Source organism: Hyalella azteca, unplaced genomic scaffold (genome assembly GCF_000764305.2).
Source record: "Hyalella azteca isolate HAZT.00-mixed unplaced genomic scaffold, Hazt_2.0.2 contig16431, whole genome shotgun sequence".
Taxonomy (NCBI): domain Eukaryota; kingdom Metazoa; phylum Arthropoda; class Malacostraca; order Amphipoda; family Hyalellidae; genus Hyalella; species Hyalella azteca.
In genome coordinates this window covers 304,143-314,881 of record NW_025946255.1, presented here as the reverse complement: position 1 = coordinate 314,881, position 10,739 = coordinate 304,143, and the positions used below count along the sequence as shown (strand labels likewise).

The following is a 10,739-nucleotide window of genomic DNA, read 5'->3' as shown; positions in this document are numbered from 1 at the left end:
CTCAGGTATGAAATTTTAATCTTCATCATCAAAACAGGTCTCGACAACACGACAAATACGAATGAATTCTAATGAATAATTGACACAGCGCCACCGATTCTGCCGCTGCGCAAATCTAAATTAACAGAAATTGTCAAACATTTCAGTACAGCGTCCGCACATGTTAATTAGAAGCGATCAGGTCGTGACCGCTGCTCGGCAATGGATTAATGGATCAGCAACGCATGTGGCAGGAAGGCTGGGAGCCAACATATATTATATATACCAGCAGATAAGTCCATTAATTTTTGCATTTATTTGATCATGTTAATTGAAGGAAGACCCCTTCAAACCGATAGTTTACATTCAACATGGAAAATCCAGTTTCGTTTGAAATCGAGAACAAACAATTTGTGCCTTTATATAAAAAGGCAAAACAAGTAACATATATAAAAACAGCCCCTATATATTGCGGCGCGAGGCTTCAAACACAAATTTTGACGTAAATGGAACAGATACGAGGCGTGTTTTTAAAGTAAGTACTGTTCTTAAATTACGCCGCCGCCGCCCTAAAGCCGCCTTTTAGCGCCTGTTCGCTGTGTCAGCTACATCTGTTGGGAAGCCACAGACGCCGTTACGGAACCATCCGCTCGAGTCTGCATCTGTTGACGTGATTTTAAAATACCGCCACCTATTGAGAATCTCTGCGACTGCGAAGTGACGTGTTTCCCTGCACTCAAGGCTTCAACTCAGTAGATATTCATCGCCAAATCAGTGACGTGTATGGTGAAAACATCAGGAATGATGGAATGGTGCGGGGATAGGTTTGGCCTTTTAAGATGGCCACAAAAACGGTTGTGATGAGGAACGAAGTGGAATACCTTCTGACATTACAGATGATCTAATTCAAAAAGTAGACAGTAAAGTAAAAGAAAACAGACGATACAAGATTTCGTCTTCAGCTGAAAAGTTACCTGCTGTCTCAAGTGTTCTTTACGAAATTGTCTAATCAAGCCCATGCTTCTTTGACGAGGCACACAGAAGCTGGTATCAATATACGCATATGCCTGAGTATTAATGAGAATTGTGTATAATGTTGAGTGAAGTGTCACCTTTGAAGTGAAGAATTTCTTTTGGGACAAAATTTATTCCTTTCTTTATTCCAAATAATACTTTTTTTTCATACCTCTCTATCGATAAGGCTGATCATATAGAAATTCGAAAATTCTAATTATTATTATTTTTTGCGAAGATCTAAATGCTCAACCATTCCTTTGATCACTCTTTTAAATTTGGATTTCATTATACGTCAGAGATTGTGTAAAGTATTGTTTTTAATTTGAAATTTATGATGGAAAGTACAGTGAGCTAGTTGAACTGACCGTTTTTTCTTTTTGTTTTAGCCTGAGAGCTAGTTTTGTAATATTGTTCAAACACATAAATTCACATCGATATTTCTTGTACATTATTGCATATAAATTTTTCAATTGAGAGACGCTTTTTTGTAAAAGCATTTACATTTTATCTAATAAAATATATTTTAAACCTCTTTCTTTTATAAATTCTCTTGTTACTATGATAAACAGGCTAAATAAATCCTACTCATGAATTGGTATTGATGCGTGGATTTTTTTCTCAATTTTTTTATTTGCATCATTTACCAGCGCTGGAACAAGAAATTTGTGATCTAAAGCTGATGTTCTTCGACTCTTCGTTTTTCTCTGCATTTATACACACATCTCAACATATTCCTCAGGGTAAGGTCAAAATCAATTGTAGGACCAAGGGTGCAATTTAAAGCTTGAAAATTAGCCAATGTACAATTCAAACTAATGGCCATCGCTGTATAATAACTTCGTATCTTGACATGTAAACATTTTTTTGGTGCATTTGAAGGATACGGGACGTTGTAACGCTGAGAGCAAAGTTATTGTATGTATTGCAAGACCTCTTAAGTATTTTAGAGGACAGGTTTCATTAGCAGGAAGATGGCAGTGTGATTATCGATATTTATAGAGCGTGTTTTGCACCGTAATCACACAGCTTTTAAAAAGTGACATTACGTTAAAAATTAATCAAATAAATAAACGTATGTATAATGTTTATTTTATTTAACTTTCAGTATAGGACTCAAAATGGTGTGAAAAGCACTATTTACATCTTCTGGAAACAATTTTCGACTAATTCGAGGAACGGCAACAGGCTAGACTTTGTATACTGCAAATACAAAGTTACACTAAATTCTACCAATACTATGCTATAATTTACCACACAATGTACTGTATACATACTATACTATGTATTAGTCTAGGAGGCTGTGAAATTGAAAGAAATCAAATCGATATTTACCAGTTCTCTGACGATAGAACGTGGTTGCCATCACGTGCTTTACAGTTGCACAGACTCTTCTGTCGCTCAAACATCGGCCTAATTCCTTTCAAAAACTTTTTCTACTTTGATAACAAAACCTAGATAGTATCAATCCCTGCAGCTCGTAATGTATTGGCATGGGAACAGAGATATTGTATAGCAATTGGTCGGTTTAGAGAGAATTTCCGTGAAGGCATTTCGTTCCTCTTAATCGTAAGCATAAACTCGTATAACAGTCAAATTAGAGCAATTACAACTCTATAATTGCTCGAGACACTTTAAGTAAATAAATTTATATCATAATCGTTTTTAAGATAACCGTTCTTGTATCACAGATGCGCAGGAGAATTAGTAGTTATAAAGGTTCAGTAAAAGTTGTTTTTCTAAATTTATTCTCAAACATCTTCCAGGCGATGCATGAGCATTTTGCGTGCGTTCTAATTTCAATTCAAAATCACTTCAGGAACTAAAACAGAAAAAATGCTAGGCTCCCAAGTAAAACATATTCGATGGTAATTTGAAATATATTGATTGTTTAAGACAAAAATGAGGCTATTTAGTGTTGGCTCCGCTGCGTAAAGTCCACACGACCTGAGTACAGCATTCTATTCTAAAACTATTCATTTGTCTATGTGAAACAGATAAGAAATAGCGGTGTTAGTTGTTCATGTTTATTTTAAATGTCGAATTCGCTTAAAAATCTACAAATGTTTTTGCGTCGCATTCCATTAACGTAGTAAATAATCTCTCAATTATCACACCTCTAATGAAATTGGAAGCGAAATGCGCGATATCGCAATAGATTAGTTTGTACCTTCACCACATAATACTCCGGAACAAAGGTTCTCAGCGCTGGGGCTTAGGGGAAAATGACTCGCTACGTTCAGCGGCTCGCCAGGCTATAGAGTCTGTTTGCTGGAGCCCCAGGGTCCGGGGCTAGATTGGCTACAAACGCTTCATTTCCCGCGGGGCGAGAAGGTTTTCACTCAACTTTGCTCTTTGAACAATTGCCTTATGATTTGTCCCTTGCATTGAGCTTCGACTTACTCTTTAGAAATGGGTGTATTTAACACTCATAAACAAATTCATTTGGAATGACATATTTATTGTGAACAAGTGCCATGATTATACGTGACCCGTCTCTCTTGCGAAAAATCGCATAAGTAAGTTACCGATACATTTATTGCACAACCCAATACATGTTTTTTCCGCATGTCAATAATTGTCTTTGGCGCAACTCGACCTTTATAATGTGCATTCCTCAATCCTCATCATTTGCTCAAATTAGTTCTTTTCATTTGTACAAATAAAACTTACTAGATCTCTATTGAAAAGTCAATGAGACCAGCTCCATTATATATATCAGTTCAAATGTTATATGCATTCAATATCAGTAGAACCACCAAATGTAAATGGAAGATATAAAATCCTAAATGCCAAACACGACTAAACGGAAGTAAAATCATATCGACTCATGATTCCAAGTTGATAAAATAGATAAGCCTTGTTAAGACAATAGTTATCTTTAAAAATGTTCAGCAATCCCCCGATTTTCAATTCGAAAATCGGGGGATTCGGGGGGGAAAATCGAAAATATCGCAGAATATAGCGGTAACTGAATAATCAATTGTCGCTGTCTTGATTATACTTGTATTCGTGAAGTTTTGTCTCGTCTACTGAAAGTTTTTGATGAAATTTTGCAGAATTTTTCCCCAGTAGGTCTTGGAAAACAAATAAATTAAAAACTAATTGTTATTAAATAGTTTAATCAACTATAAATTTAAAACTACTTATTAAAACTAATGAGTTGAAGTAAGAAATTACTACAAGTCTGCACCTCTGCTTCAGTCCTCAATGAGCATTCTTACGTAACTTTGTAACAGCAATTTTTTTATACATATGATTTGTTAAGTTATCATTATTAACTTATTTTGATTAGTTATTCCGCATCTGGTCTCTGAAGTGGTTCAGGGATAAAAATTATCTCCGGTAAGTTTATTTATTTTTCATTTATATATTGAGCTCCGACAGAATTTCCGAGACAGAATTTTATTATCTGATTCAGTGTATAAATTAAAAGCCTCAGACTTGTATGTGAACAATTGACAAACTTATTATAGTAAATAATAGTTGTTCAAATGCTGGAAGAGAAGACGACTTGTGAACTAATTATTAGCGAACTAAGAACTAATTCTTGATTCGAAGATTTTTTATTGTACGATTTGTCTCCTCCACTTCTGAAGTTGATTTCGGTTATTCCAACAAAAATCATGAACATGGCTGGAATTTTTAGTACATGCAAATGCTTATTAGGCAGATACAGTGGAATTGCTTTTTGCACTGAACTTGAATCGTTGGGTTTGTCTTGTAATGGACCATATCTTTCATTACTTAATCGGAATCTACGTAGCATTTCACGTCGCATTGCCTGTTTGACGATCTCAGGAATTAGTCAGAGAACTGTAAACAATTTTTCCCACCATTTGCCATTACCGTAACTCAGAGCAAGAGTAACTGGCGCTCTTAATGGCCTTATGCGTGAGGTTTGCCTCGCTTGTTTCCGCAGTCAAAGCGCGGGGCGGCTTTACGACTATGCCTCGTCCGCTGGCTTTTCTCACCGCAATTAAAACTTACATCGCAGCTGCAGACGAACTCGCTCATTTACAGCCTTTTTGACTGTCGCTGCCAGCAAAATAGCCAGAAAATTATAAACGCTGATCTGGGAATCTAGCTAATATTCATTAACAAATTTTACTCCAAGATAATGGATTTCAAAAATGCATTTATTAAAATCGGTTTAAAATTGAGAAATTGAGAGGTTAAGGATTCAAATTAATTCGAATTTGAATTTTTTCGATATGAGGCGAAATTGAGAGGTTAATATCATTTCAGCAGGTCTAGGGCAGATGAAAATATCATTATATTCATACGGTTTCGAACCTCTTGAAATTATCACCGAAATTGTTAAGAAGAACTTTTCAGAAGTAGAAAACATTTGGCTGTCAAATTTCCGCTGCATTTATTTTATTCCAAGTCCTTGCCTCTACAGTTCAGTGACAGAGCGTGCTGACATTTTTCTGATTACTATATATCAGACTGGTATCAATACCTTTGCGCTTACATTGCTGACTAGTAAGCCCCAACGTTCAATACCGCCCCTCCTGCACCACGAAGAATTCAAGACGAACACTTTAAGAACACTTTAATAATTAGACATTCTTTGTCATGCAAAATCAGTTTATAGACAACAAGTATTAGCTCAACTTTACATAACCATGGCGAATCGATCAAGCGCAACGGCAGGTAACTACCTCTTGTAGCATCTACTGCACCTATACCATCTACTGCACCTATACCATCTACTACACATACCATCAACTGCACATACCATCTACTGCACATACCATCTTTTATCAGTTCATTATCAGTTGGTTATTTATAATAACCAGCTTTGAATAAATTTTGGTGCAGCTAATAAATACGGTTTTGAAATTCGTCTAAAATTAACAAGCCCAAAATGCTACACGACTAAAAACTCTTATTATATTTGCTTGTTTGCGTAATATATAAATACTTATAAATAAAAGCAGGTTTATCTGATCTTATGAGTTGCATCATTTTTTTGCATTCATTTTCCATTATTAGGCCTTAAATTCGTATGGTTCTAGTTACTATTCACTGACTAGCTTCTCGCAATAAAAATGAAAATCATCGTTTGCGGCAAGCAGGCCCCATGTCATAGGCTGATGCAACAGAGACAGGTTCAAAACTGTTATTATTAATCACTTTACGCGAATGTTGAGTGAGCAACTAGCGCTGTCGTAAGCTTGCACTCTCTGTGAACTGGGATGACCTGAAGCCAGAATCGGTGCAGGAAATTAGACAGAAAAAGTTGTATTGTAGCATCTAATTAGCAAGATGGCTCGGCCTAGGATGCTTTGCTAACAATGCACTCAGGTTGTTTTGTTGAAATTATTAGTATATTATTATATAATAAAATGTATTTTCTAATTACGTCATTACGCTTATCGTTAGTCTCGTGTTATATAGGAGGAAAAGTCGACACTCATTATTATTATTATTATTTTAACCATACCTCTGAGAAGGCATCTTGCTCAAGCTGAATTACTACTCGTGTTAAATCTTGCTGTTCTTTCGCTTAATTTAAGTTTAAGCGAGCTAGTGTGCTTTCATTGTATTTTGTTCCATTTAAATGTATGTTTGAGCTTGTGTGTTCGCTAGTTTAAGATCTTACTCAACTGACTTTAGGTCAGATGTTGAACACCGCGTTGGGTTGTTGGCTCCAATGAACTTCTGAGTTAAAACCTGCTTTGGTCACTTGCCTTAGTGCTGTGAATTAACTTGCATGCTTGCATGCACTTAACTCTATTTAGTATCAGAAGGCAGAATAAGCTTGTTTCAACACGGGTGGTTAATGGCCAGAGAATTCGTCAATTTAAATTTTCAGGGTCGAACAATATTCTTCAAATTCAATATTCAAACTCTATTTAAGTACTAGCGAACACACTTTATACTGTTTTCACTATTTTCTTTCTCATAGTTCTTTTCATGGGACCTCTTGTCTATGATTCCTTAGTGGAAACAAATGGGTTAGTTAATTTGTTATTCATAATTAATTTTTGTTATTCCAATTGTTATTCGTAATTTATTTGACCTTCGTACTGAAACAAACTGTGTTTCATCTTGAATTGATTTTGGAGATAAGTTCTACTTCTTGTCTACTTTATCCAGATAAGAATCCACCCAATCTCCGTAACGTGCAACGTGACCTGCAAACCTGTCAACTTGCTTCTTCATTTGTTACATGCCACTACATTATTTTATTCTTTAACTTGCCATTCAATAGTGAGGATATGGAGAGAGAGACGTACATATAACTTGCGTTACAGTGACTTATTCCTTTGAATTAAATGTTATTATATTCACTCCTTGATTTTTGTACTTTTACTGATTCACTGATCAGATAACCACTACTACGGTTATCTGTTCTTTAACTGGCCGCTTTTCACCCACATTGTTGGGCGTTCAACAAAGTTTATCAGCTTTCATTAACTTCTTTTACTTACACCTACGCTTAAATTCAATAGTTTATCATGCAACCGAGAGCCGCTCAACCTTGCCGCTTCTGAAGCAATCATGACTGCATTTTGCAGTTGCTAGCATTTGGTATAGTTTGAAAATGATAAGCAGAAATTTTTTAACAATTTGAAAGCGAAGATAATTCCGCATAAATTCATAATATCTCTATTGAAAACGTTTCGGAGTCCAGCTCCATCGTCAGTTCGAAAAATTCGAAATAAATTTCCAATGTCTCTCTAAGATTTTATCAACTGCCCATCCCGAAATAATATTATACATAATTACGCTGGTTCTCAGCACCAAGTGATAAAATATACTAAGAATGAAAGAATTGAATGGTATGCACAAAAATAGAGGAATACAATACATGAGCAAGCGACTCCAACCGTAGCCATAACTGAACATTAATTACTAATTGGTAATAATCGATGAACGTAGAATCACGCTCAATTGGAACTATCACACTAGAGTGGTTTCCTGATTTAGTCACGAAAGTAAAAAAATAAAAAATATATATATGAAAACAAAATGTGAGGAATTTAAATCGATGCGATAAACTAGAGAAAAAGAGTTCCTGCATCTATGGAAGTCACTCTTTCCATCCCGTCGCAATTAATCTCCTTTCAAAGTTTACTGTAAGCCGAAAAGCTCATGATTAACTAGAAACCAAAATACAAGTTATAATGAAGACCGACAGCGGATCTTCTATTTAACCTTCTAATATTTGAGAACTATTCATAAAAGGCTGGTGAGATTTTTCGAAATAGCGCGCTATCGCTCTATAAAAAGTGTGCTAAAATAACAAACAAGAATATAATCTTACTAATTACTTAGCACACTGGGCAAATGTGGACAGGGAGTCACATCCTTAAATGGGCTGTACCAATGTAATATCCCAAATAATATATCTTAGTAATTGAAGATTCCGATCCATGAGAAATTTCACCAAATCAAAAAAGGTTTGGTGGTAGTTTCCCCAAAATAACATTGAACCTATATAGAATAGCGTCGGGTCTCTCGGTTTTCCACTTCTTACATACAGTGGGAAGGTGCTAGCGTGTACCTCTACCTCTGTGATGACTATTACCTATCACCCCGTGGTCCGATAAGACTAAGATAAATACGTCGTTATTTATCCCACCATTTAGTCTCGAATGCCAGTCCTTACGTTGGTCCTATATATGTGAAGTATATTATCATAGAGGGGCACGATATCCGTGCCTCCGGACATATATTGCATAAACTCTGCTTCGAAGCATGTTTTTTAAGTCAGTACCGTATTGAAATTAAAAAATACGCGCAAATATATCGCAATAATTTTATTTTTACATGAAAGCCTGTAACTTAATCTACTTTTCTACATAATTTCCGTGAATACTGAGGCACTTGTCATATCGTGGCACCAGTTCTTGAATACCCTCCTGATAAAATTCTGCCGCCTGACTTGTTAACCTCTGCATCACAAATGTTTTGACTTCGTTATCGTCTTGAAGACGCCGACCGCCCAGGTGTTTCTTCGATAAACTTCCCTGCCAACATCGAGTTTGATCAGACGTGTCAGTGAACGGATGTCGAGCGCGTCCATTGAATGTGAAACATTAAAAACACGGAGATGAATCAGAGAAATCCACATATATAAATTTCTTCCATCCTATATTTCATTTATTTTTATAAATTAATTCAACCTCCGTTAGCAATTGATTACTATAACATCTTGGCGCGGCGTCGCTCATTATAGATAATGTCGAAGCTTTGAGAATCAGGGGCCATAGATTCCCAATGATGATCTTTTCAAGTCCTTATTTCGGAGCTTTCTGCACACGCAAAAAGTAAAAACAAATTTAGCTCTACCGAAATAAATAAACTAATAAACGCACATAAATAGCCTGAATGACATAAGATAAATATGAAATGATATAACTAAGAAGAAGGTGCACACTCAATAAAAATATCACATAATCAGCACAGGCACAAATAGCACGAAAAATAAGCACGACTGAAGGAACCTCGTACCTCTGTGCTGGAATTACAAATCAAAATGACCACGTATTACAGATTCCTACCGAGTTCATGTCAGAGGTGACTAAAAACCTAAATGACAAATACCAATTTAATATTTACAAGAACATTGCAGCCCCTTAAACTGTGGAAAATTCGAACCTAAATTCTGTTAATCAAAAAAACTTATAACCCGCATTTAACTGAACTTTGATTAACCATCCTTCTGTGATTATGAATGAAATTCGTCAATATTTTTCAGCAGCGTCGATGCCACAAGGTCGTAGGAATGCCACTTAAGGTATTCTCTGACATGTCAGGGGATCTCATGATGCGGTATCGTTAGCCTGAAAACATTCGTTGAATGCTCTCATAACTGACTTATATAAGGTGTAGCCGCGCAGCCCTCCCACATTCCGCGTAGCTTTTGTTCGTTTGGCCCAGTTCCTTTTGTTGCGCTGATACCACGTGTCATTGATAGTCTTGACGCCGTCCACTGTGGAATGGCGTGGAGACACTATCATAAATTAGCTACTTCGACCAAATCATTTGTAATGTGAGCCATTTGATTAATTATGAATTTCTGCAGACCGATGCATAGTAAGTTCAACCGGTTGGCCGGGGATCGGTGAATCCTATGTTTCATCTCTTGTTATTTGTGCAAATAAGAATTAAACTTTACTGTGTTTTATACTGGCCACTCGTACCAATTACACTTTATTGTTAGTATTATGTAAAGATCATCGTTACTCACGTTCTCTTGCTTGAAGAACACGCATTCATCATCGGTCTCTTCCTCCCCTCATAATGCTACGCTCTTTGCCAACTTACTCGCGAATTACTTTAATATACATACTTTCATTTTCGCTTTGGTTGTTCTAGACATTCCGTCCAGCGTAAAAGACTCTTCACTTTCTTAAATAGTAAGCTTCCAAGTGTCAGTATCTTGCCAATTGATAGGCGTCTCGAAGTTATAATATGGCCACCCTCAACTGTAGATGAAATGCCTGTTTCATTTGTGTCGTTGGTCGGTCAATCGTCTTTAGGATACGCACTGTAATTTTACTTATATAATTATAGCGTCAGGCTCCCGACAAACTTTCGCATGTCTATTGTAGATTAAAGTCTAATCATTACTTCAGTACGAAATAACACTGCCAAACAATGAAAACATATTTAATTTTTACATGTTATTCCACATTAATCTGTCAAATTCAGCAATCTATGCTTTGTGTGTTTTTAAAATAAGTAGACATTTGAGGTTTGAGACTCACCTTCAATAAAGTTTTGTG

The 10,739-nt window shown here is 36.1% G+C and overlaps 1 protein-coding gene across 1 annotated transcript in view; it reads right to left on the bottom strand.

Annotated features, from left to right (window-relative positions):
- Nucleotides 1–6,459, bottom strand: part of LOC108674495 — an 8,093-nt gene extending 1,634 nt beyond the window's left edge. The window contains exon 1 of the mRNA XM_018162451.1: nt 6,446–6,459. Within this exon, the coding sequence (XP_018017940.1) occupies nt 6,446–6,459 (14 nt within the window). The remainder of the gene's footprint in view (nt 1–6,445) is intronic.
- Between the last annotated feature and the right edge of the window lie 4,280 nt (nt 6,460–10,739).